Here is a 27,951-nt window from a genome sequence, read left to right on the forward strand (position 1 = left end):
CTCATTATCATTACTGTCATAATCATCATTATCATGGGCTGGGTTTCAAAAATGATCCCATATTCAAGGACCCTTAAAGACACTGTAGGCTCAAAGAAATTCAATGCTAGCAAACAAACCATTACAAAACACTTTATATTCACCTTAAGGAGTAAGGTCAGAAACTTTAGGTTGTTTTTTTACAAATACAAAATGGACAATTAGAAATAAAAACAAGCCAAGTTTATTTCACAGGGAAACAAGCAAATGTATTCTTAGCAACAAGACTTTCTAACTTTAAACTAATTTTAGATTTAACAAAACATAACTTGTATTCAGTATCCTTTAAAAGGTCACATTATGTTTTATACATTTTCTACTCCAGATATGGCGTTGCTCTATAAAGGTTGTGAGCTGTACAGATTAAGTTTGACTAAAAATATATTCAAGTACAAAATCCCAAGATTTAGCATCAATAATCAAATCTGTTTCCTCGGATATTTAAACTTTATATTCTTAGTAGACCTACAAACTTGAGAAAATATAGCGCTAGTAGAAGTAAGAGGGGGAATGTTTTGAAAACAGAACATATGTCACGCTGGCCAACTCAAAACGGTCCCTTGTTCTCCTCTCATCCGGTATTAACAAAGCTGTGCAACTGTCCAAACCATTCGGATCCAAACAGCTGTGATGGGTTTTTTAAAAAAAAAAAACTTTGGGAAACAAATAACAGCAAGAAACTCCACTTCTTCCAAAATACTTATTTCTTCTTTTTCTTCTTCTTTGGAGGTCCTTGATCTGAATCGCTGCTGCTTCCTGAGTCTGAGCTGTCTGAGGATGAAGAGGAGGAGGAGGAAGAGGAAGATGAGGAAGAGCTGTCATCGTCGCTGTCACTGCTGCTGTCGCTGTCATCTGAAGAGGAGCTGGAGGAGTCGCTGCTGTCTGAAGATGAGTCATTGGAGGAGCCGCCTGAATCACTGCTGCTGTCGCTCGTGTCTTTTGCCCTGAGAGCAAGTGGCAGAGCAAGACAGGGAAAACATGAACACACAAAAAACTGAAAAGTGTTTATGATTATTAATGTCACGGTGCAATTGTTGTGGTCACCGAGATGTTACATGGACTGTGACGGTCGTTGTGGTGTCACATAAGGAGAAAAGAAGGTGTGAAGGGACTTTGAAGTGCTGACTCTTTTTGAGCAACACTCACATGCTCTGTTTGCAGATACTGAAAGTGAAATGACACAATGTCTGCAATGCTACAAGTGGAGATCTGAATGTTTCTAAGAATATAGGGGGAAAACTGATAACATTATCTGCACATGTGCTCTTTTTGTTTTCCAAAGCAGTATGCAGTAGTCACACCACAGGGAGTTTTGCTTATCAGGGCTTCATCAGTGCCTTCTATGAGCAGTTAGCAACACCACTGAAGTCATCATCGTCGTCAATCATCGTCTCTGATATCTCTTGAACGATGGCCCCTACTACTGACAACAAGCAGCTACGAATAACACAACACCAGAATTTATGCTGGAGCTGAACTACGTACAGAGATGACCAAGTCCACACTGAACAAGTGAGTTATGTGAAGCAAAATATTCACTTGTTTACCTTGTTTTGACACTTTTGTAGCCGCCTATCACAACTGTACTCTACTCTGAGCGGTTGTGGCTAGCATAAGCAGGGGCAAAATGTGGAGTGAGTTAAATAGATCTTTTGTCACAGTGTACTTTTTGGCATTATTAGTTCCATCTGTGCCTTTCCCACAGTCCAAAAAATGTCTCCTGTAAAAAAGGTCAAATCATTCGGGGATAATTAAGAAACAAGAGCACTCAGATGACAGAAGTAAGGGGGTCAAGTCGCCTTTTTCACAAAACAGCAATTTGACATGTTATGGCAGAAAAAGCACAGGTGCAAATGATAAAATTAACAATGGCTTCATTTAACTGCTTCAGTTTCAGGGTGCTGGTATTGTGCACGCTGGCAGAACAGAGCCATTGTGAATCTTATTAGTAACACCTGTGCTTTATATCCGGACACAGTTCAAGTTATGCTGTGAAAATGGTCTACTGTCAACTAATTACACATTTAGATTGGATCGGGAATAAATACAATGATTAAATGCAACAATACAAACTTTCTAATAAAAATTTAATTTACAAGTCAGCCTCAATATGATGTGTAGGAGCAGATATTGGAAGTGTTTGCAGTAGTTATGATTCTCCACTAGAGGGCACTGTTAAGACACATTTCTGTCCACTGTCTATTTTATGGACTTTGGTTTCAGTCAGAGTTTAGAAGCAAGAGTGGGACAGAGATGCAGCGAAGGAGGTCATCTATATTAAACCTGCTCATCCAGAAATGGAATACGAGTTTGGCCGCACCGCTTGTTCAGAGCACATCCTGACATCCCATCGTAGTCTGATTGTCACACAAGTTAACACAACCGTGACTCCAACAACTCAGATGTGACCTTATTGACAGTCATGTGACAAGAGGTGAATGGCTCAAAGAAAATGAAGCGACTCCCTACAAATCAAATAATTTTGTTTGGTGTATAAATACAAGGGAGCGAGTACTTTAAAAAAAATCGGAAACAGCTACATGACATAATTTAATAGGAAATAAATGCAGTCTTAATGAATCATTGTTTTTGTTTAGTTTTGCTTGCTAATGTATTCAAATGTCAGGGATTAATACGAAGCCGTAACAGTTCAAAATGTTTTAATTTCATTTAAACAGCATAAACTATTCCCCACCACACTAGTAACTATGTAAAACTATGTATATCTTTAAGTGTGTTGTTCATAAAGTGTGCTCCTCTAGTAAATATTTCACATATTGTGTGGAACCAAAAAATTTCAAATTGCCAAAACATGGTGTAATTTACATTTTACTTACTTCTTTTTTATTTTCTTCTCACTGGATCCTTCTCTTCCTGGTCTGCAAAGACAAAAAAAAGACAAAACATCTTTGTTAGACTTGCTCAACTAAACCAATACCCACACGTAATAAAAGGGGGGAAAAGCGCTGTAGCTGTGTTTTTAAACATACAATGAACCATTCTCCCTCATGCAGGAACTAACAAAAAAGAAAGAAAACGGTCATTGAACCTGACAAAACACACTTCTAAGAGTTTATGATGTTCACTGTGCAGACTTGTGAATGAATATAGCTGCTAACTCCAGCTCAAGCACTGACAATAACTACAAAACTAATTTCACGGTCACAGGTGTTAACAATGTATGCTTATTAAATGAGCATCATCAGCCTTGAGCTTTGCCAGTGAGCCGGTCTTTGTACAGTCACAGTCTTATAGCAGACAGTGTTGCTCTCTGTGTGTCTTTTTCTGAGTGGAACAGTGGCTCCGTCTAATTTACAGGCTAACTTGTTTCTGGCATGGGTCAGAAACTGAGTGTTTTACTGCTCTGAGGTACACAGTGTCTTACAGTATGACATTTCATCTGAGCTTGACACCTCGCTGTACTTCTGATGAGCCGGATTCCCTGACTGACCATGAAAATCATTTCTCTCTGGTTGCCCACGTTGATCCAAAGTGTTTCGCAGTGCAGATAACTGTAAAGGTAAAAAGTGCGAACACCAGCTTCTCTTCACATACAAGAGTTTCTGACCCCATGGGTACTGAGTCATGACAACTGAACACAAGAAAAAGATTTTAGACGTAAAGTTCAAGTTGTGCAAACAATGACTAGTGTTGTTATACAACTGCAAATGTACATAGCATATACACTCCAGTCAAAAGTTTGGACACGCCTTTTCAATCAGTGCTTTTTATTTAATTATTTTATGCATTGTAGATTAATACTGAAGACATCAAAACTAGAAAAGAATACATATGGAATTATGTTGTAAACAAAAAAGTGTTAATCTCCAGTATTAATCTATAATGTAGAAAATAATACAAATAAATAAAAAGCATTGAATGAGAAGGTGTGTCCAAACTTTTGACTGGTAGTGTAAAGTTGTAAATTTATGATCATCTTTTGTCGTTTTTTTGGGGGGGAAGCTGACAACTCCTTATGTACTACTAAGAATCCTCTGGAGCAGATGTTGCAATGATCACATCTTCTGTAAGAATTCAACTGTTTCTGCTTCAAATGCAGTCAGTTAACAACTTCCAGTGCACTATATGGAAGGCTGAAGTGAGAACAGTGTTGACACTCTTCACACAGGTGAGAATGGTGGCATTTTAGGGGTTAAGAATCGCATTCCATGCTGACACGAGAGATGAACTGATGAAGATGCCTTACCCAGTGATGCTGAGGGGTTTGTTTTCATTCTCCTTGAGCTTCTTTTTCATCTCAACTGTTCTTGATGGTCTGTGCACATATTTCCGCTTCCCTGTGCACTCATACGTCCAGTGTCCCATCTCCAAACACTTCTGGCAGCGCACATGTTGTTTGTTCGCCTCCCTGTATGCAATAAAGCAGATAAATCTAAATGTAAGGTCTCAAAATAATAAACAAGATCAACTTGAAATGTAAAAGAGTTAACACAACAGCAGCTTCATTGACAGATGAGCATCAGCAGAGTTTTTTAAGTTGAGTATGTTAAACCTCTGGAAAAGGTCCTAAGTGGACCAAACTAGCATTTTCAAAGAACAGTATATGATTAAAATCCAATGTTGAGTAGTCCAGCATAAACAGGGAACTAAAGACCAATTTAGAGACTTTAAGCTCCTATATCAAAATCACAAATAGTATATTTTACCCCCTAAATGGCACAATTTTGTTTGAAGAGCATTCTAGTTGAAACTGATTGATTTACTGACATGTGCATCACCAGTGGAGCCAGTGTCAATAACAAATAAAAAAATCTAAAGTAATTTTGTAGTAAAATAAAAGCAGTTAAAGTACAATAAAAAAAGGTTCTGGTGGAACCACAAATTGTGCTTTCATTTGATGATATATATATAAAAAAGGTTACTACTGGAGCCATTTCTGCATAATAGATAAAAGATAAAAATATATTTCCAAGTCAGAACATAAACAATAAAGTTTTCCTGTGAAGCTGACAGATGTAGTGAACCCAAACTGCTCTCAACACACTTCTTGTTCTTCCCTACAAACAAACACCACTGATCCTAAACAGCACTCCAAAACAAAACATCTCCAAAAAGGCTTTTTCTCATACACTAGCTGCCATGACGATGGTAGGCCTGGTGGACAACATGAGTACACACATACCATCAATTATACACTGATGTATGTTTCAAATATGCAAACACGGTTTTTCGAGTTTAAAACTTGTTGATGCGAGCCAACATTTCAAATCAACCATTCTGAATTCAGTTAAGTCTCATACATTGTATTGTATTGTACTGTATTGGCCATCTGTGCTCTCATGCATAGGATATATTATGATAGGCTACTGAAACTACTTAAGTTAGGAGAACATTACTAATTGCTAAAGTTCTAGAAACTTCACAACAAAAAGAAACTGACTTCTCATTTCCCATCTGCTGGAAAGTTCTATAAATTAGAGCACCTGTGCAGTTCTCGTCCAGTGAGGTTAAGTTAAATTAGGGTTAACAGTCAGACAAAATATGCTGCAAATGAACAAATCAAGCAAAATATAAACAAGATATTTCCAGAAGAGCTTTTCACTTTGGATATACAAATGAATGTGAAGATAACTGTCCGTTTGTCCCACAAAAAGCACTTTTTTTGCAAAAATAACAGAACTATCAACAAATACAGAAATATTCGCAATGCTTTTTTGCAGAGATCAAAATGATTAAAACTCACTTAAACTATGCAAATAATTAACCTGTCTTACATTATCTACTGTATAGCTTGTGCTATATTTTAAGGGTTGAAATTGTCACTTGCTTATTTCAAAATTGCCACTACTGAAGAGGTTTGTACATGAATATATCTGTCTTTGTTTTGTCCAGAATTTAATGTCCTTCTTTCTGATATGGGGGAAGACAACATCCTTTCTGACAATGTGAGCTGAGAAATTATCAAAATGTAATATGTTTTTGTATTTTTCAAATGTGTAAATATGTGCCTGCAGCCCCGTGCCCGACTTAATTTCCTTGTCTTTCTTTCCAGTGGCAGCTCCAAAGTTTTGGTATAGCTTTCCTCTGTCAATCAAATATTCCTTCTCTATTGATAAATACATATTTTATAAATTTCAAGATTTCCATGTTTCCAGTGGCTTTTGGTTACTCTTAATGGTTCTAATATTCTAGAGATTGATCTTACAAGTTTTGTCTTGTTTTTTGGTATTTTATATTTATTGATTTTGCAAGTTATATTCTGTCTTTTGTCTTGCCTTTCACACATATCTTCCTGGTGGGTTGTCTTATATGCACGTCCAGCACTTTGTTTAACTTAGTTTGTCTTAAAAGTGCTATGCAAATAAACTAAATTAATATTGCAAATTGAGTTTGCAAAGACAAAAGGACTTTAGTGTTGTGTGAAATCCACCATGTTTAATTTTTTCCCCCTCTTCAATTATAACCCTCATCTCTGTTTAAAAAAAAAAAAAACAAGTTCTTAATATTTACGAGAAGCTGGTTGTTTATTTCTTTGTACATTATTTGTGTTGTTTGAAAATGAACCAGGTCAGTGAATTTTAGTATTTTTGATTTTAAGAAGAATGAATTTGTGTGATCTCTATACCTGGTTTTATGAATTATCCTTATTGCTCTTTTTTGTAGTATTGATAATGAATGCGGTGAACATTTATTAGTATTTCCCCAAACCTCGGCACAGTAATTTAGATACGGTAAAACCAGTGAACAGTATAGAATGTGGAGTGATTTGAAGTTCAGAATGTGTTTGAATTTATTGAGTACTGAAATGCTTCTTGATATTTTGTAAGTCTTTATGTTTTTTTGCACTTGAATGAGTTTTGAAGTGAAACCACCATGATATGGCGTTTTCATTTAACAGAAAATAAGGTAGACTGGACAAACACAGTTAATTACTGTAAGTAGATATAGTTGTAAAAAACAGAGACGTGGTCGGTTAAGGTACTGAAGACTATTAGGCACAACCTCGTAGGTTAACTTCAAGTCTAAGCATATAAAACAGCAGTACAGATAAACATAGCAATAATAATGTGATGTACAGATAAATATACCAGTAATAATGTGATGTACAGATAAACATAGCAGTAATAATGTGATGTACAGATAAATGTACCAGTGTAATAATGTGATTTACAGATAAATATACCAATAATAATGTGATGTACAGATAAATATACCAGTAATAATGTGATGTACAGATAAACGTACCAGTGTAATAATGTGATGTACAGATAAATATACCAGTAATAATGTGATGTACAGATAAATGTACCAGTAATAATGTGATGTACAGATAAACATAGCAGTAATAATGTGATGTACAGATAAATGTACCAGTGTAATAATGTGATTTACAGATAAATATACCAATAATAATGTGATGTACAGATAAATATACCAGTAATAATGTGATGTACAGATAAACATACCAGTAATAATGGGATGTACAGATAAACGTACCAGTAATAATGGGATGTACAGATAAACGTACCAGTAATATTGGCATGTACAGATAAACATACCAGTAATAATTTGATGTACAGATAAATATACCAGTAATAATGGGATTTACAGATAAACGTACCAGTAATAATGTGATGTACAGATAAACGTACCAGTGTAATAATGTGATTTACAGATAAATATACCAATAATAATGTGATGTACAGATAAATATACCAGTAATAATGTGATGTACAGATAAACATACCAGTAATAATGGGATGTACAGATAAACGTACCAGTAATAATGGGATGTACAGATAAACGTACCAGTAATATTGGCATGTACAGATAAACATACCAGTAATAATTTGATGTACAGATAAATATACCAGTAATAATGGGATTTACAGATAAACGTACCAGTAATAATGTGATGTACAGATAAATGTACCAGTGTAATAATGTGATTTACAGATAAATATACCAATAATAATGTGATGTACAGATAAACATAGCAGTAATAATGTGATGTACAGATAAACGTACCAGTGTAATAATGTGATTTACAGATAAATATACCAATAATAATGTGATGTACAGATAAATATACCAGTAATAATGTGATGTACAGATAAACATACCAGTAATAATGGGATGTACAGATAAACGTACCAGTAATAATGGGATGTACAGATAAACGTACCAGTAATATTGGCATGTACAGATAAACATACCAGTAATAATTTGATGTACAGATAAATATACCAGTAATAATGGGATTTACAGATAAACGTACCAGTAATAATGGGATGTACAGATAAATATACCAATAATAATGGGATGTACAGATAAATATCCCAACAATAATGGGATGTACAGATAAATATACCAGTAATAATGGGATGTACAGATAAATATACCAATAATAATGGGATGTACATAAAGGCAGCGACGCATTTTGGCTCTACGACCTGCATCGTTCGTGGTTCGCCTCCTGTTTACCACGAAGCTCCACGAGCTCTACGTCGTCTGTTTTAAAAGGCTGCTACATTCACAAAAATATGAAAATAACATCGGTATATTTAGTTAAAGAAATTATACTCACGCTTGCCTCCTGGCTATTATTCTATGCATGGGAGTCGCCATGTTGCAGTTTACTTTTACTTCTTCGTTGGTGTCAAGTCAGCGAGTGTTTCCGACAAATTTAATACCGGCAGCGCCCCTAATGGCGAGAACAACAATAAGCGCAAGAACAGGAAATAGAACAAGAACAAGAAAACACGCCTGTATCTTCTAGGTCTTCAAATGTAAATGCTAGGGTTAGGACCCTAAAATAAGGTTTTTTATATAAGTTTACACACATTTATGTGTAAAGGTAAAGACCGTACAGTATATATTATTATACAAATTTAACTGACTGATTTAAATATCTAGGTTAAAATGCCTATACTATTTGCCTGACTAATTTTGATTATTCAGGATAAGATCCCACATTATTATTATTATTATTATTATTATTATTATTATTATTATTATTATTATTATTATTATTATTATTATTATTATTATTATTATTATTATTATTATTCTCAGTAGTAGTAGTAGTAGTAATAATAATAATAATAATAATAATAATAATAATAATAATAATAATAATAATAATAATAATAATAATAATAATAATAATAATAATAATAATAATAATAATGATAATAATAATTTACATGGCTAATTTAACAATTGAGGTGAAGACCCTTCCATATTATATACAGTACAAATGTACCAGACTAATTTAAATAATGTTAAGGATAAGACGCTTACATTACTTATTTATTATTATTTATAATAATAATAATTTACATTGGCTAATTAAAAAAATATGGTGAAGACCCTACCATATTATATACAGTACAAATGTACCAGACTAATTTCAATAATAAGGTTAAGGACAATACCCTTACATTATTTATTATTATTAATATTATTATTATTCACTTACATGGCTAATTTAAAAATTAAGGTGAAGGCCCTACCATACTATACACAGTACAAATGTACCAGACTAATTTAAATAACAAGGTTAAGACCCTATAATTTTACATACTATGCCAAACTCCCCTGACTATTTCTTGTGTACTGTATATGTTATGGCAGTATTGGATTATATTAAAATGGTGTTTATTTTGTCAAACTCACTGACATCTACAATGAAAACACCTTTTTCTAATTTTTCTTTATAAGTTTTGACACTATTCTTTTACATAAATATGTCCCAGTTGGTTTATATTAGTTTGTTATCACAAGCATATGGATAATATAAAACTATAAACATTCTCTTTGTCTGTTTTCTTCTCAGTGTTATTCCCATATAGTCACATACTGTGCCAACGGTTGCTTAGGTTGAGCATTTGGTTACCAACGCAATGCACCCTCCTACTATTCAACTGTCGTTACACCCACCCATATTTACTATTTGTCAGAGCTGCATGTACATGCCTTCATCTCTCATTTCTATTTAATGGGTTTGTTTAATTCTACAGTTTTGCTATGTTTTAAAATTTATTCAAAACACATGAGATGTAAGGGAACCAAATGTCATATATGTTTCACATGGGTTAATGTAAAAAGGCAAAACACAAGTATGCTAAATATAACAAGATGAACAAAGCTAAAGGTGTACAGAAGGAAAACTTTCATTCATTAGTTTCATATTATTCTCTTATTTTGTCTTATGTCTTTGTCCTGAGTTGGGTTTTATATCATGTGTACAGTATACTGTTTTGTGACAGACTCAACAGTTATAAGTAATATATTATTATGATAACTTGTACAAAATGAAGTAAATGATTTCACAGTAGATTTAATATGTTCTTAAGAGTAAATGTGCAACTGTGGTTCGCTCACTCAATCGTTTTAAAGCGTGTGGTAGTTTATGACATATGACTTCATCACACATGCATTACAGTCTATTTTTGTTTCACACCTTGGGCTTATCCGAGACACCATCAGATCAACCAGTTCTTGATTCCATCATGCTATGTTATAACACGGTAAATCTTCTGATTCGAAATGACGTCAAAATCAACAGAAATCTCAAGACATTTCCCGCAAAACCTCGACTACTGGAGAACAGTCTCTCACATGGTTATAGAAAAGTCCAGAGACAGCTGGAACTACGTAAATCTCGCGATAACTCGCGGCGAGAAGTCAGTAAGACCACCTTGCTGCAGCCTGCCAGCAGATCAGAGATACCGGTAATAGTCAGCGGTGTGGATTATGACTACAAGTAGTCCTACCTAACACAGCGCAGCACAACAACTCCACCTGACTTTTACAGAATTTTAAAGCCGTAGCCAGCCCTTGTTTTATTTTCCCAAGTCGTACTGTAAGACAACGTTAAAGCTAGAAGACAGACGTATCCCTGAAAATGTCAGTGGTGGGATTTGACTTGGGCTTTCAAAGCTGCTATGTAGCTGTAGCCCGAGCCGGAGGAATCGAGACAATCGCCAACGAGTACAGCGACAGATGTACACCGTAAGTACCAAAAATATAATATTATTTCTTGGAGTTCTGGGGAGAATAGTAACAGAAGATATCATTTTTTAAGTGTTGTCTCACGGGGCAACGGTAATGCACGTGAAGCGGCTTTACTGACTAGCAGCCGTTAGCTAAACTTGTGTCCTTATGTTTTTCTAAATAGCATGTGTTGACTTATTGAGTTAATAGTGAAACATGTGTCAACGTTTTCATGGCGAACATGGAACCACCCAAAAATCATCCTTAACTCACACACCTGGTTCAGTCTCCAACCGTGGAGCTCCGGCATGCTAGCTGGTTAGCTAAGCTCACAGTCTTATTAACGGCGCTGAGCAGTTTGATAACGGGCTTTCTTGAGCCCGGCGAACACGAGCGGGCGGTGTTTCCCTCCCTGTCGCTCTAGTTACAGTCTTGAAGGCGTAAGCTCCGTCCAACCGGTGTACCCCGTATAACAAAGTAGGCGTCTTGAGCTGTGCTCCACGCGATGACGACAGCGGCCGATCTCCTGTTGGAATATTCTAGCAAAATTTAGAGCTTTTAAGACTTAAATGACTTACCCTGAAGAAATAAACAGTTTGTCGTAACATTTTAAAGCGCATTTGCTTATCTATAAACATTCCCATTGTCAAGTTGCCGTTTATATTATCTAAGTTCAGCTCATTTGGCTTAGACGGAACACTTTGTACTTCCACTAGTTCTATTCTGTCTTCATTCCTAATGAAAATGTATATTAAAGAGGATTTTAGTATCCTTTGTAAGCGGATGACTTGTCTACGTGTGCTCCCATGGAGATTATGTGGATAAATTCAAGCATAGGACTGCTTATAACAAATAACTGGATTATAGCGCTGCGATATACAGCCTTTAAAAGAGTTGTTCTGTTATCCCATCAGATATACCATGATTTTATATATTTATTGAAATATCTCACGTTTAGAGCGACATGAAAACTGATTAAGTTCAGGTCTTGTGTTGAAAAGTCTGAAATGTCTTGTTTCTAAGTTTTTCGTAATCATGTATTTGTTTTTACAATCTGACTACCACAAAGGATGATTTCTTAAAATTAGGAAAAAAGAAAAGGTTCAAAACATGCAACATTTAAGTACATTATGGACACTTTGTCTCACAGTATACAAAACCTATCAAATGCTTAATTAGGAGAGTGTAGAACAGTTATGTATAGTATCACAGTATACAAAGATATTAAAAATTGCCAACGATAGTGCACAGAAATATCGGATATATGCACCTATCCCTGGTAAAAATTTTAGATTTATGTATTTTTTGGCCAGAAGAGATATAAAAGTTGGAGCGGAAGATGAGATCTGTTTAAGAAGCTACTTATAATGTATGTATCCCAAAAGGAGAGGAAAAAGCGTATGCAGATTGGACCTGTCTGCGATTTGTGTCAAGAAGATAAAGAGGATATATTATATTCAAAAGATAACCCTCAGTCATATGGCTGTATGATTTATCATATCTTAGCTGAATTGATTTCAAGGAGCCTTTTGGTGTTTTTTGAACTTGTTAACATTTATGTTGAAAATGTTGATAATCATTATCTGAGGCTTGTGGCGACTTAACAAGTCTAACCTTTCGCGACCAAAACACTTAAATGATTGGATTAATCAATGCAAAGAAAGACAGTGGAGGCAAACTTTCACAATTAAATAACCATTAAAGCCCACAGAGTTCTTCAATATTACTTTCAAGAGATTTTACATTCCTTTTAAAGATTGTTCCCTTCAAATTTCCTAATTTTGATCTGCTCTGGATGTCCATTTATTTGTGTGTTCTCTCCTTCACATCACTAAAACTGAGTCCAAATCACTACATCATCTTAACTTGGGTCAAGCGGTGGCCCAGCATCCACTGAGCCAGTCTCCTCAGAGACTTTGTAGTGTTGGCCTCTCTTTGACATCACCAACTGCACTTCTGTGTTGACAGAAACTGTAGCTCTTAGTAGCATCTGTGCTTGATAGGGATGATGATGACAGCCATGTCTGGACCACAACCCACTGGCATACAGGTGGATCGAGCACACCACTTCAGACTGTGTTTATATAGCACTGTGTGAGAGATGAATCTCAACAAGCTTGTCCGTAGCCTCAATCATGGATTCAAAAGACATTTCCTAGAAAACTAATTTGTATTGGATTTGTGACAGTTTGTGTTTTTGGCATGTAGTTTTTTTCATTGAGAAAGACAGCACATGTAAATTTGCTACGAGACAGCCTGTAAGCTGAAATCCTGATTTTGTTACAAACCATACCAAACTGCTAGTGTTGTGACTACAGACTTGGAAAATGATCTGTATTACGTGGGTTGGGCTCCGAAATGTCATGTCATGTGTAGGCATGAGATGACACCATGTAATAACTTCACTGGCAAGTAAATCTGTCTTGGTTTGGGGTGTATTCACAAACTGACGGATTACAACATGTGCACAAAGAACTTGCTTATAAAGGCATGTTGCAACACTTTGCTTTTGTGTTCTCCAGGTCATTTGTATCATTTGGACCACGAAATCGATCAATAGGAGCTGCTGCAAAGAGCCAGGTAAAAATCCATCCTGTCATCTTCACCAGAATTCTAACTAAATGCAAAATTTAGAAATAATTTTATGGCTAATACTTCGTTTGTAACTCATTTTTCTTTAATTTCCTCCTCTTTTGTCTTCTTTTTTTAAATTTTGTCCAGGTGGTGACCAACTGTAAGAACACAGTGCAGGGCTTCAAGCGATTCCATGGCAGGGCATTCTCGGACCCTTATGTCCAGTCAGCCAAGTCTAACTTGGTGTACGACCTGGCACAGATGCCTTCTGGATCCACTGGTATAAAAGTAAGATGACACGTCATTATTGTATTATACTTTTTGAGCAGGGCCTTGTCCTCAATTTGTCATAGTACTTTATGCTAAAATAGGCCAGTGAAAAATAAAAAGGGACAGCCAGAAGAAATTAAGCAAGGAAAAAACATTGCAGACGACTTGTTCTTGAGAATACAGTGTCCTCCACACTTAACTGCAGTGCTCTCAGAAGTGCCTCATGTAATGGTCCTTCCTCTGAATCATACCTCTTCTACTTTATCTTCCAGTTCTTTCCAGGTTGTCATTGCTTTTATCCTAAGAAAAGTCTCTTTTGTTGAGTTTGTTTTTGTGTGTTGTTTTGCCTCTCAGAATATTATTCCATCGTCAGAATGATCATGATATTATCTCTCTGAGCCTTCTACTCAGCTGACTATCTAACTATGAAAAATGCACTAATCTTCAGTGCTATCAAGTATTTAGTGTAAAACTCAAAACATACCCCAAGTTTTTTGCGAGGATGTAAATGACAACACGTGGCGAGACACACTGCAAACACACAGCCCAACATGTTGTTGTGTCCATGTGGAGATGATTAATGTGAATCCTCAGGATAAATGGGAGCAGAAGAAGTGTCAAATCAAAGAAGGCTAAAACAGCCTGTTGTTGCCTGCAAAATTACTCGTTGCGTTAAGAGTTTTCATTTTACATATTTTATTACATTTACATATTTTTCCCAGTTCTGAGAAAGTAACTGATCTTGTGGAGGCTTGTTTTATGAGCAGTCAATCTGTTCAATGCATTCAGTGAAGCTGTGGTTGTCTGTCACATTATTGTTCTCCTGTTTTTAAAAATATTAAAATTCATTGCCTTGTGTATGTACAAAATGACAAATGATTTGCCTTGAAAATAGTCATCTTCCTCCTTCTCACCAATTCAAGGTGATGTACATGGAGGAAGAGAAGGTGTTCAGCATCGAGCAGGTCACAGGCATGCTGCTGACCAAACTGAAGGAGACTGCTGAAAGTGCACTGAAGAAACCGGTTGCAGACTGTGTCATCTCGGTAAGCATTCCTGAAAACAACCACTACGGCAGGGTGTCTAAAAATCTATAAAACATCTTAGACTGCTTTGTTGGTGCTGTTCATTAGTTTCTTGTGAAAATCTGTCCGCTTACCACATCCAACTAGATGTTTGTTAGACTTATTTTTGTAGCAATGTTTTTTTTTTATTTTTTAATCTATTTGGCATTAATGTCTAAGGAGGTGTTAATTTACTTGTTGGATTTCTGCGCGCAGCTTATTTAAAGATGTGACATTGCACTGACGAGGCTTCAAGGGACCCATGAGTCACCGTAAAATGACTTTACCTACTGTACTGATGTCCTCTGTACTTGAGTAGAACATTAAATTCTATTTACATCCTGCTATTTGACTGGCAGCTATTAATGTCATCCTCTTGCATTTCCAAGCAGTTTGGGTAAAAAAAAAAAGAAAGAAATGAAAGCTGCCTGCAAGGTGTATTATGTATTGCCACCTGTTCATGTGACATTTTGAGCTCTGAGCACCTCACCAGATGTCTTGTCTGGAAGCTTTATTTCCTCTCTCGCACCTTGTTGGTGAAGAGTGGGAAGTGTGCGTCTCTTGAGCTCACTGTATGCATTCACCAATAGCATCTGTTGTGTAATGTCAGAGATCTCACACAGAGAGGCTGTTACTTTCACTGGGCCTAAATCTACAGTTTACATCAGCCCTGGAGATGGATAGCGTGTTATGATTACTGTGGCCACGTAGCTAAATTTAGCCCTTGAGCTTTTCCCCAAGGAGATGTTTTGTTTTGGCACCCAAGGTAACTAACACGGTAATTTTATCCAGACGTCTTGTGAGAAAGGCGATTTATACATTGTTAGTGTCCAAACTGATCTTTCACATGGAAGAAATGAAGGGCATTTTAAGTGTATCATCAGCCTCAGTAATTTTATATGTATACATTTTTTTATCATTTGTGTGTTCAGACATTGCCCTCACTCTGTGACTGTTGCCATTAGTCTCATTGTTCACTAAATAATTTTGTCCCCCGTGCAGGTACCAAGCTATTTCACTGACGCAGAGAGGAGATCTGTCATGGATGCAGCTCAGATCGCAGGCCTCAACTGTCTACGACTAATGAATGAAACCACTGCAGGTACATAGAAACGTGGTAATCTATGTAGGACAGGTGACATCTGAACTATTTTAATCAGAAATCTCTTATACTTCTTTATAGCAACACTAGAAAGTTGTGCTGTGAAATCGTGTCTCAAGGATACTTATGTACTATTCGCTTGGGATTAGTATTACCTGGGGATCTCTGGTAATTTGTGAATTACCCCCCCACGTCTGTGTTTCTTGCAGTGCATCCGCATGGGATAAGCAAAGTCTGTATTTTACTTCAATTTACTGAAATTACAGCTCGGATATGATTTCAAATCTGTGCATCTCGCAACATCCGCTGTTGTCACGTCCATGTGCAAAGTGGCCAGACACTACGCGCAAAAAAACAGACACTGGTCGCGCAAATAAACATTAAAAACATTAAAAACCTATGTTGTAACAACTCTATTGTTAGGGTCTCGTTAGGTTTATGGAAAGCTTGTGGTTCGGGTTAAAATGATCACTTTTAACGTGGTATGTCGACATCATGGCAACAGTAGATATGTTAAAGCAGCAACATGACTTGAGAACAGTGGGCAACGTTGTCGGGATAACGGGCCATCAGGGCATTTGTATAAGGCCTGTTGAAAGATATGCTTACCGCTTGCTGCTATGCATGTCTTCCATCTTAATATCCTGCGAAATTTCCCTCTTCTTGTTGATTTCATTTTGCCTTTTCTGTGAATGGTCCATCGGCTCGTTGTGTATAGGCCTACTCCTGCATTTGCTCCTACATTGTTGTCAGTAATTACCAAGGCAGCCTCCATAATTCAACCGGGAAAGAGGTAGAAAACGGTGCGCAATTAAAAAAAAAAAAAAAAAAAAAAAAAGTCGCAAATATCCCCGTATCACTGACATGCAAGTTCGCACAGGACTAGTATTATCACAGCACATCGGCGTTTGGCGAAATATGGTAGTTACTTTGTGGGGGAATTTTTACTTTACAATATACTGACATGGTGCATACACACAGGGTTAAGATCACAGACATCCTTGGCAATTATTAGAAATCACCATTGGTCCCGAGGTAATACTAATCCCGTGCGAATAGGGCTTTAGTCAGACATGTTGTCTTGCTTCTGTTTTAAGAAAACTACATTATTGCTGAGTAAATGTTGCCGGCTTTTAAGCAATCTGTAAACCCTTTTACATGTCACATTGGTGCTACAGTACATTTTCAGAGACATGCAGAAACACTGATTTATGTATCAGTTTGTAACTCAGTCAGATACAGTGTAACAGATACATGTTTCTAAGCTTTGTCTATATTTTATCTGTATCTATTTAGAGTGTGGTAAGGACAATTGTGTGTTTATTTTAGAATTACTTTAGGACAGGGCAGCTGAAATACAACTTAGTACTTAGTATGCTGATTTAGTGGTGACAAAAAACTTACAGCAACTTGTACCTGCCTGTTTGTTGCAGTGACTCTGGCGTATGGAATTTACAAGCAGGACCTGCCAGCTCCAGAAGAAAAGCCCAGGATAGTGGTGTTTGTGGATCTGGGCCACTCCGGTTACCAGGTGTCAGTTTGTGCCTTCAACAAGGGAAAGCTCAAGGTGAGTCATGAATAATTTGTGCCCATTTTGAAAAGAAATACTGAAGGCGGTGAAGTTTTAGAGAGGTTATAATGATGCAGCATAATGTAGGTTCTAGATTCATGTGAGCATTTACAAATACAGTGGTATAGCTTGGTCCCTATCAGTGATTTGTAATCATGAGTTCACAGTTATGTTGCTGAAATGTGGTGATGGAGTTAATTTCTTCAATCAGAAAGAAAGACACTGAACCTACTACTTGTTGTTAGGAATGGATTGATATCTCCTATATATGGGCTAAAACCTGAAAATAATTTAGGAAAAAAACTGTCAGTACTTATCCAGCTGTTTCTTAATTTCTTTGTCTCAATTGTGTTAGTAATGTAATAATTAAACACAAACACGTACTGAATGAGTAGAAATGCAGGGTGCAATTCAACTTTTTTCATTTGTTGTCCTGATTTGTCCTCCTCGTACATAAAGATACATAAAGGAACCTTAAGATAAAAATATGTGATATGAAATATTTATTTTATTCCAAATGTTTTATAATTTTCCATCACTTAAAATGACTACCTTGTATCTTTCTCATTGGTAGATCCTGGCTACAGCATTTGATTCGGATCTTGGTGGGAAGGACTTTGATGCCATCCTGGTTAACTACTTCTGTGAGGAGTTTGGGAAGAAGTACAAGTTGGACGTCAAGTCCAAGCCCCGAGCACTGGTGCGGCTCTACCAAGAGTGCGAGAAGCTCAAAAAGCTGATGAGCGCCAACTCCTCGGACTTGCCTCTCAACATTGAGTGCTTCATGAATGACATTGATGTTTCTGGTAAACTTAACAGGTGAGATGCAAAGTTACATGAATAATTAAGAGAACAAAGCTTGTTAAGCAACATTGGAGTGTCTTTAAGAGGAGAGCTTGAACAAAAATCATTAAAAGGGGCTTGAAAACTGTTTATTCCGTTTGCTGTTGCTGCCTCTCAGTAATAAGTGTTAAAAAAAAAACAAAAAAAAAACTCATTATAAATTGTGTTAATATTCACTTGTAAAAGCACTTAACATCAGTCTGCCTATGTCACGCTGCTGCTCTGCACATGTGGAGTTTTCCAAAGTGGGTGTGTGTTAGGCTGCATCTATTAATAATTTACAACCATGTGTCCCCAGAGGTCAATTTGAGGAGATGTGTGCGGGGCTGCTGGCCAAAGTAGAGGGTCCCCTGCGCAGCGTCATGGAACAAGCCAGTGAGTACATATGACTTTAATAGCAGCTGGACTGTCCCCGTAAGCACGTGCACATTCACATCGATGAGGTTCAGTCATATGCTTTGCTGAGACAGCCCTTCCCTCAAGACACGCTCAGCACGTCTGCCTTTCCTGCCTTCCTTTAATCATTCCTCACCTCCTTGTTATCTCTGCCTACTCTTGCTCGTCAATTCCAAGTAGTATGTTAAAATGTAACAAAATAGTCAGGGTTTTTTTCAGGTTTGTGATATTAAATGGCCTGTAAATGTTATTGTAAACACATGAGCTTCATCCATTCAGTCTTGTACTGTTTGCACTCAACAAATTAAACACTCTGACATTTTTTTATTTTTTTTATCAGAGTATTGGAAAGTGAACTTGTGACTTTGTAAACTTAACAAGTCTGTTTCGCCTCATCCTTGTCTCCTGCTTCTTGTATTTAGAGCTGAAAAAGGAAGATATCTATGCAGTGGAGATTGTGGGCGGCGCCTCCAGAATCCCCTCCATCAAAGAGCGAATCAGCAAATTCTTCGGCAAAGAGCTGAGCACCACTCTAAATGCTGATGAAGCCGTGGCCAGGGGCTGTGCTCTGCAGGTACAGTTTGCCTATGATGACAAATGCTTACGTCCTCTTAGTGACTCACACAGCAGACTCACTTGCTGGCAGTTGTGATGGCACAGTGGGAGGACTATGAAACATGTTTGTTGCTGTTCACCGCAAGATTAGTGTTGAACCGCTTGAATATGTTGAATATTTTGCGACAAATTAACAGTATGGCAATGGACAGAAAATCAGATAGTTTTAACTGTTTCTGGAAATTTAAACAGAAGTATAGTAAATTATAATATTTAATAGAAGTGAAAAAACAAACAAAAAGCGAACTAAAACCTGTTTATCTTTGCTATATGTCATGGATGCAGGGTTTTTTGCTGTCGGCCAGGTTAAGAAAGAAACTTTCGGGCTACAGTTTGAGCTTTATTAACTTGTATTTTTTGTTTCCCTCCTCAGTGTGCTATCTTGTCACCAGCTTTCAAAGTCAGAGAGTTCTCCATTACAGATGTTGTCCCCTATTCCGTCTCCATAAAATGGAATTCAGCTGCAGAGGAAGGACTGAGGTATGAGGTGTATGAATGCAGTTGAATATCTTGTTAGAATTTGGCTTTTTACTTTGTCTTACCACGAGACCCTATATAACCCTACATAAGATGTCTTGAGGGCAACTACCACAACAGTGTAATGTGTTTTGTTGTGTTTTTCCTGTCATACTGTAGTTCTCACTGAAACAGTTAGATTTAGCCACAGCTAGGCAAATGTTAAGCAGTTGTCAATGCTAAAATCCGATCAGTAGAATTGAAGTTTAGTTCTGGATGTATTTACCTGTACCTGCAGGATTTTCTGCCACACCTGCCCACACTCATTCAGAATTTGTACCATGCAAAGCTGCTATTGGAGGTCTTTTTCCAGAAATATTGTCATTTTACTAAAAAACTTCTACATTCTGATTAACGTCCTTAAATATAGCCAAAAAGCTGTTTGAAGGAGATTTTGTATGTGTTTTGTAAACTGTTGCCAAATAGCAGATTGGTGTGTTGGTGGGTGGGTGGCTGAGTGGGTGGAAACCTACGCTGTGCAAACAGTAGGCTACAGTGTCTCCTGGTCATTCTATCACCACTCTTGTTCTTGGAAAAAAAATAAACTGTCATCTGTTGCAGGGTATTTAAGGCCTGTAAGGCAGTGCACTTTGTACAAATCATAACTGATAGTTTCCAAATCAGATTTAGATTGTAAGTTGATGTAACTTGTGTCATTGATCTCTCCTTGCTGTTTCTACAGTGATTGTGAGGTTTTCCCAAAAAACCATGCAGCTCCCTTCTCCAAAGTGCTGACATTCTACCGGAAAGAGCCCTTTACCCTTGACGCCTACTACAACAACCCCAAAGAGCTACCCTACCCTACCGCCACTATAGGTACTGCAGGTTCAACTTCTTTAAGGCTGAATTAGTTTGCTAGAGATACATAGACCACATATTTGTTCTGTTTAAAGGGCTCTGCTTAATGAACCCCTGTAGAGTTAGAACTAAAAAAAATAATGCCCAGAAATCTTCTGCATTTTGTAATTGAATCTATAGTTTGCAGTTTTCAGTCAGGAGTCTGCCAGTTATATGCAAGCTAGAGACAGTGATTCTACTTACTTTCCTGTGTTAGATCTCTGCACTTTATTAACATTCTCATTTGTGTTAACCTGTGACTCTTTTCTCCACCTTGTAGGCCAGTTCTTGATTCAGAATGTGGTTCCTCAGCCATCAGGGGAGAGTGCCAAGGTCAAGGTGAAAGTTCGGGTCAATGTTCACGGTGTGTTCAGTGTATCGAGCGCGTCGCTGGTGGAAGTTGTGAAAACAGCTGAAGGAGAGGAGCCAATGGAGACAGACCAGGCAGTGAAGGAAGAGGAGGTGTGTACTGTTGCGTTTGCACTAGTTGTAAGACACAAATGACATAGCGTGGGCGTGTGTATGGGTGTGTGTGTGATGAAGAGACAAAAGAGAAATTTGTGGCTTTTGTATGCTGTTTACATTGTGTTTTCTCTCACACATGCTTTTCACTGTCAGACCTTTTTGCTGCCACACCTTGGCAGCCCTATCCTCCCTGTGGAATGTAGACATCCTGCTGTAACAACATTAAGACAGCTTCAAGGGGTTTAATGATAATGCCTTTTATATTATGTTTAGCATTTCATTTCGGGATATTTGTCACTATCTGCACCCCAGTGCACAGTAATGCATAATAACTGTTTTTCCGACGAAATATCACACTAAAACCTACTAAGGCAGGTTTTCACATGACCAAACAACATCCTAAAGAAAAGAAAAAAAGGACACAATATCATTAACACCGGGACAATTAAAGCAATCAACTCAAGACCTCAAATGGAGAGAAAAGGGATCATATATTCAGCAAGGCACAACAGAAATGGACAAACAAAATCATTTGTACAATTTGATAAATGTCAACACCTGCAATTCTAGGTTTCTCAGTGATATTTGGTTATTTTCCTCATGTTGAAATGGTCTTATCCCAGTTAATTAGACAAAACTAGCCACAGGGAACAATGTGCTACCTTAATATTTGTTTATCATTTATGTATGTCCTTTGCTTTGTTACCGTGTGTCAGAACAAAATGCAGGTGGACCAGGAGGATCAGAAACTCCAGGCAGGAGACAACGGAGACAAGAAATCAGAGACCGAAGAAATGGAGGTAACCTTGTGCTGGGCGATAAGGCAGTAACCATTATGTCAAAACATTATTGATACTACATATAGAACAAAATTACATTGCGATTTACAAGTGCTGGGCAAGTGGCAACTTCAAAAGCCTTTCAGTTTTTTAAGGAAGCCCACTTGCTTCTGATGAAAAATTCACACGGCAAGGTAGACCACAGCAGGAAGATGGCAAAGTAAAAGTATGGTGTGATTGGCAATTCAGTGAGGACAGCATGATCGAATCATCAGTTCAACAAAGCTTAATGTCGTGGTAGACAGAAAAAAAAATGTTCCTGTATGTCAGTATTTCCAGTGTTTCATCCAAAATGTCTGTTACAAAATACACCAAAGACAGATCCTCACATTGCATAAATGGTTACCGATGCCCCTGTCGAATGCGTCAAGTTGCATTACAGACTGCTTTTGAGCAAAAACAGCTCTGTCAGTAAATAAGAACAACAACAAAAAATATTTAGGTAGCACAAATAATCCTGAAAAAGATTACTATTGTTTTTTAGATTCAACACAAATAAGTTATCAATCTGTTGGAAACTTTTTAAACAGAAAAACTTTCTAACAAAAAAGGTTCTTCTAATTATCAAATACATTTTAGCATAGATTGTCATATTAAATGATTGAGAGCAAGAATTGTTGTGTATGTCTACCAATGTTTGTTTTTAGGATGTTTTTCATGAGATAAGATAAAGGCTGTCATTTATTATAAGTAGAAAATGTGATAAATTTTGCTCTGACATGATATGGAAATTGTGGAATTATGTAGTTTTTTTTAGCTATATCGCCCAGCACTAGGTAACCAATGCATCAGGTGTACCAGGTTTTTTATTTAAGTAACATAGTTTAACACAGTTTTGACACACTCACAAGTTAGTGCTTCTGTGTTAGTCAGGACTCTCATGAATATAATGCATTCCCTAGCCCCTTACCCTAAACCTTATTCTCGTCTTTTTCCCAGACACCAAATCTCAATCAGTTCCTTGCAGGTGTCTTGGAAAGTGAGGCTCAGCCTTAATGCCCTCACTGTCCAAAAATGTATTGCTGCTCAGGTTTAAAACTCAAATTGTTTCCCACAAAGATGAACACACACACACACACACACGCGCCCACACTTTATAGAAAACATTTGCTATATTTAAAGGAATTTGGCATTTGCATGTTAACTCTTGGTGTGGAAATTCATTTATTTTTATTCATGCATGCTTTTTTGAGTTAAAGGGGAATTAAATAATGGCCTCACAAACACATTTGAAGATAACAGTGACTGAAAATTTCACATAACTACTAACTGAGAAATAAATACAAATTAATTAGATTAGAATATGCACTGAATTTAATGTATTTACCAAGAAAACATAATAAACTCATTCTGACAGTGTAACACTCATTAAAGTGAGTGTTTTGTCACAGTTAAGACACAAAAGCACAGAACTTACTTAAACTACAGGCTATAGCTTGACAGGTGTGGGACTAATATTAGAAAATTACTGAAACTGACTTAAGTCACATGAGGAATTATGTTGTGAAGGTGTCTTTTTGAGAACAATATCATTTTTTGAAACATGCATAGCTTGTATTCACACCTGTTCCACTTATTTAAAAATGTGTTAAACATTTGGTGGGTTACAACACATATGTCTTGCAGTTGTTGTTGGTGGGTAACAGCAGTATTTCAACCTTCCCGGTGTTTATTGTTCATCTCTCCTTTTTCAGACATCAGCAGAGGATGCCAAACAGGAAAAGAAGAATGACCAGCCTCCTCAGGCGAAGAAGCCCAAAGTGAAAACGAAGACAGTGGAGCTGCCCATAGAGAACAATTTGCACTGGCAGCTGTCCAGTGAAGAACTAAATACGTTTGTGGAGAATGAGGTAACGCTCTAAAAATCACCAGGAATGTCGAGCATGCACGCACAGTATTTGTCCAAGCAATGTGCGAGTGAGGCCCACTGGTCCTGAGTGAATTTCCTATGTTTAAAACAAAAAGAAGTGACTTTAGGCCTGTTGATAATTTATGGTTTTAATATAGTGCATATTACCCCCCTCATTATTTTAAGATTCATTATTGATATGGTCTCTAATTTTTCTTTCCCATCATAATGCTTCTTAAATTTCCTGCTCCTAAACTTGACAAGCTTTATTAGAAGTCACTTTTATGCTTTATGTGAAACATGTAATATATATTATCAGGAAGTAAATGATTGATCCATCTACAAGTGGTTAGATGTCCCGTCTTCACTGTGTTTGCTGTGCACTGACTAATCTGCAATTTACTGTGACCCTTCCAGGGCAAGATGATCATGCAGGACAAGCTGGAGAAAGAGAGAAATGATGCAAAGAACAATGTGGAAGAGTACGTGTACGACATGAGAGACAAACTGCACGGTGTCCTGGAGAAGTTTGTTAATGAAACTGTGAGTACAGATTGAACACGTCATCAGACACTTATTCATTCAGTAGAAATGTGCAACCTTAGATGTAACCTTCAGTAGGTTTAAACCTTCAATTCAAATATGTTGCATGTATTTGATGTTTTACGCTCTTCATGTTTCTAAAATGTTAACTTTAATCTCACGTTTTGTTCAACATGTAGGATCGTGATTCATTCTCATTGAAACTGGAGGACACAGAGAACTGGCTGTATGAGGACGGAGAGGACCAACAGAAACAAGTTTACATAGACAAACTGGCTGAGCTGAAGGTAACCAAGTGTGTAATGTATGAGTAGACCAGTTTTATTCAGAAGGGTACTTGGAGAATTTAAAAAGACCTGACATGACTCACTGCACAGTTTTGAAGCTTGTGTTCATGGTAAGAGGTGGCAGTGATTGTACAGAGGTTGTTCACTATTAAATAATAAAGCTGCATTCTGCATTCTCAAGGTTTAAACATGGAGAAAGCTATTTGTAAGGGGCTTTGTGCAGGCTCTGTGATGCATGACTGCAGTGCAATACACGTTTATCTGCCGTTTTACTGGATGGTGGACTCACAAAACTTGATGATCTTTCTCTTTACAGAAATTTGGCCAACCTATTCATGAGAGATACATGGAGACTGAGGAGAGACCAAAAGCATTTGAGGAGCTTGGCCGACAGATCCAGATGTACATGAAGATCATTGAAGCTTACAAGGCAAAGGTAAGTGGGCACAGAGACTGTTTTGCTACTTAAACAACTATAGTCTTCCTAACTTTATCAGGAGTCTTTGTGGTCAAGAGCAGGGACATCTTCCTTACTGAGCAGGTGTTCAGATTTACCTGTGTTCCTCCCAACAGGATGAACTGTACGATCACCTGGATGAGCTGGAGGTGACCCGGGTGGGAAAGCAGGTAAACGATGCCATGGTCTGGATGAACACCAAGATGAACCAGCAGAACAATCAGGACCTCACTCTGGACCCAGTGGTCAAAGTTGCAGAGATCCAGGCAAAGACTAAGGTACAGAGAGTGCATTAAAGGCACCTACACACTACATGATTATATTGTCCAAGTCAATAACAGAGGCTTCCTTTAGAAACATCTTCTTTTAGCTACCCTCACAAATTCAGTCTACAAGCCTCAAACCTTGGGTTTTAGTGATGGCATCCAAACCAAATAAGATAAGATAGTCCTTTATTACTCCCCACATCAGGGGAAATTTCCAGTGCTACAGCAGCAAAAATCTTTCAGAGCAGCACTAACCATAAGTACAGTAAAGATAGTAATTACAATAACAATAATATATACAAGAATGAAGGATGAAAAATTAATAAATAGAGTATTACCACACTGTAAATAAATGACATCAGCATAAAGTGGCTTGTGGAACAAATGTAACTGTAAAAGTGCAGAAAATGCCAGCAGTGCAAGGAATCCCAAGCAGTTTGTGATTAGTCTGGTTTCCTTTAGGCTATTATTATAAATGTGAGCATATTACCTGATATTGGAACATCCCCTCAATATTGGAACAGAATACAGGGCCTAAAACATTTTTGTGAAGAGGATCAACCATTCAGGGCTGGCTGTAGTCTTGTAGTCATGGCAAAGAAGTTTGAATTAACCAGCCTTCATTGTTCCAATTGATTGTAAAGATCAACAGAATTTCAATTACAAACTATTATCTCTTATCTACTCCTGCACTGCCTTTATACTTTTTCTTTGGAGCTGCTGTAACGGTGAACTTTCCCCACTGTGGGATCAATAAAGTTTATCCTTATCCTTATCACATGGTCTCTTCTTTTTCACTGTTCAGGAACTTTACTCAGCCTGCAACCCAGTGGTGTCTAAACCCAAGCCCAAAGTGGAGCCTCCTAAGGAGGAGAAGACAGAGAATGGGCCAGTCAATGGGCAGGAGGGAACGGAGAACCAGCCAAGCAACCCAGACAAAGCAGCTTCCACGGGCACGGAACAGGAAACGGCAGAGAACAAGCTCCCTGAAATGGACATTGACTAACTGCTGTTGCTACTTCTGAGTTTCACCTCTGTTTGTCCTGCTACTTGTCCTGATTCTGTCCTTCTTCTGAGATTGTTATTGATGACACAGTAGCCTCTCTTCTGAAGACACAGACAGCAGCATCCCTACTATTCATCAGTCAGCCTCCTTGGCATGTCATTTCTCATTTTCTTTGATGAATACAAAAAAATTGCATAATAATACTGAATGGACTACTTTGGCATAAAAGTTGTGAGTGTGCGATGGAAACTGCTTTCTCTGTGCTGCTTTGATGGCTGTTATGTTAAAGATTGTTTAATTCAGCATTTCCTGAGCACATTTAAGCTAAGAATGTCAGATTAAAAGAACTGTCAGACAAAATGACCTTTCAGAAGAAAACTAATAATACCAACAGGATTCATGAAAATGTAAAATATTGCAGTATGTCTAAATAAGGTTTAGATACAGTGGCGTTAGTAAGCGAACATGAATTGTTCCGAGTTGTATATGACAAATAGTGCTTTTTTTTCAATACAAACAATTGTAACTGCTGGATTATGATGTATTTAGTTTAAGAGGAAGCAGGGAGTTCTTGTTGAGTTTACTTGTACTGTATTTTCGAACTAGATACTACAAGTTACTGTCATGCAGTATTTCATCATTTGGCTTTTCTCATTCAAACGCAATGGTCCGTTTGTTGTTCTCTGGTAGCCTTGTATTGTTTTTTTTTCTACTTAACAATGTGAATGCTGGTCCAACACATCACCTTTTGGGTGATGCTGTTGTTGCCACATCACCAAAACAGCAAAAATAAATCTTGGCAAAAAGAAAAAGCATGTAATGTAAGAAATGGCTTATTGATGTGTTATAGTCATTTGCTGTCCGTCGCTTTATTGTTGGTCGTAAAGATCCTACAGCCCCCTGTAACACTGTACGATGATTTATGGACATTTGCTGAGGTGCCATTTATATTGTATTTATTATCAGATTATTATACATTTCATACAAATAGTTATCTTCACAACAAAGAATTTACTGGCATTTTTCACAAATTATACTAACAACATTAATAGTAATTTTATTTATATAACACTGTTCTAAACAAGGTTTTACCAAGTGCTTTGACAGGCAATGCAAAAGCAAGGTACTCATAAGTTAAATCTGCAGTCACTAGTCAATTTACTGTTATTTACGTAACACATTTTAAACAACAGCTGCTGAACCGAAGTGCTTTACAGTAGAGAAATAATATTGGTGTTGTGAATTAACCAAACAATTTTAAATATCAAGGTTAAGACCTTACAGTATTGTTTAAAATACTAGTTCAGCTTATTAAATGTGAAGGTTAAGGCCCTACTGCTATATTTTAAATATACGTGTGCCTGACTAAATGAAATATTACAATTAATACCTTCCAGTATTATTTAAAATACAAACGTGCTTGACCGAATGAAATATTAGGATTGATATCATAC

At 37.1% G+C, this 27,951-nt stretch overlaps 2 protein-coding genes across 3 annotated transcripts; one reads left to right on the forward strand and one right to left on the reverse strand.

Moving 5' to 3' along the window:
* Nucleotides 1-207: 207 nt before the first annotated feature.
* zcchc10 (zinc finger, CCHC domain containing 10) lies at nt 208-11,296 on the reverse strand. Of its 2 annotated transcripts, none has more exons than XM_023286862.3 (5): nt 11,276-11,296; nt 8,588-8,704; nt 4,247-4,408; nt 2,877-2,918; nt 208-983 (listed from the first exon to the last, which is right to left on the reverse strand). In XM_023286862.3, exons 2-5 carry the CDS (start codon nt 8,626-8,628, stop codon nt 740-742), a joined length of 489 nt encoding a protein of 162 aa, XP_023142630.1. In that variant the 5' UTR covers nt 8,629-8,704; nt 11,276-11,296; the 3' UTR covers nt 208-739. The 2 variants fall into 2 exon arrangements, with proteins under 2 accessions (XP_023142630.1, XP_054873329.1); XM_055017354.1 differs by lacking the exon at nt 11,276-11,296 and adding an exon at nt 10,466-10,601.
* hspa4a (heat shock protein 4a) lies at nt 10,714-27,312 on the forward strand. The gene is made up of 19 exons (XM_023286860.3): nt 10,714-11,016; nt 13,521-13,578; nt 13,720-13,860; nt 14,766-14,888; nt 15,909-16,008; nt 17,442-17,575; nt 18,153-18,397; nt 18,720-18,796; nt 19,240-19,391; nt 19,806-19,912; nt 20,631-20,764; nt 21,066-21,247; nt 21,967-22,050; nt 23,784-23,939; nt 24,356-24,481; nt 24,661-24,768; nt 25,085-25,204; nt 25,342-25,503; nt 26,297-27,312. Exons 1-19 carry the CDS (start codon nt 10,910-10,912, stop codon nt 26,495-26,497), a joined length of 2,517 nt encoding a protein of 838 aa, XP_023142628.1. The 5' UTR covers nt 10,714-10,909; the 3' UTR covers nt 26,498-27,312.
* The last annotated feature ends 639 nt before the right edge of the window (nt 27,313-27,951 follow it).

This window comes from Amphiprion ocellaris, chromosome 14 (genome assembly GCF_022539595.1).
Source record: "Amphiprion ocellaris isolate individual 3 ecotype Okinawa chromosome 14, ASM2253959v1, whole genome shotgun sequence".
NCBI classification, from domain to species: Eukaryota; Metazoa; Chordata; class Actinopteri; family Pomacentridae; genus Amphiprion; species Amphiprion ocellaris.

Excerpts from the sequence above, each read along its gene's own strand:
- zcchc10 (XM_023286862.3), bottom strand. The coding sequence starts at position 8,628 with ATGGCGACTCCCATGCATAGAATAATAGCCAGGAGGCAAGC. Across the intron at positions 4,409-8,587 it reads ATAATAGCCAGGAGGCAAGC|GGAGGCGAACAAACAACATG; the intron begins GTGAGTATAATT and ends TATTGCATACAG. Across the intron at positions 2,919-4,246 it reads AAACCCCTCAGCATCACTGG|ACCAGGAAGAGAAGGATCCA; the intron begins GTAAGGCATCTT and ends TTGTCTTTGCAG.
- hspa4a (XM_023286860.3), top strand. The coding sequence starts at position 10,910 with ATGTCAGTGGTGGGATTTGACTTGGGCTTTCAAAGCTGCTATGTAGCT. Across the intron at positions 16,009-17,441 it reads AATGAATGAAACCACTGCAG|TGACTCTGGCGTATGGAATT; the intron begins GTACATAGAAAC and ends TGTTTGTTGCAG. Across the intron at positions 22,051-23,783 it reads CAGAGACCGAAGAAATGGAG|ACATCAGCAGAGGATGCCAA; the intron begins GTAACCTTGTGC and ends CTCCTTTTTCAG.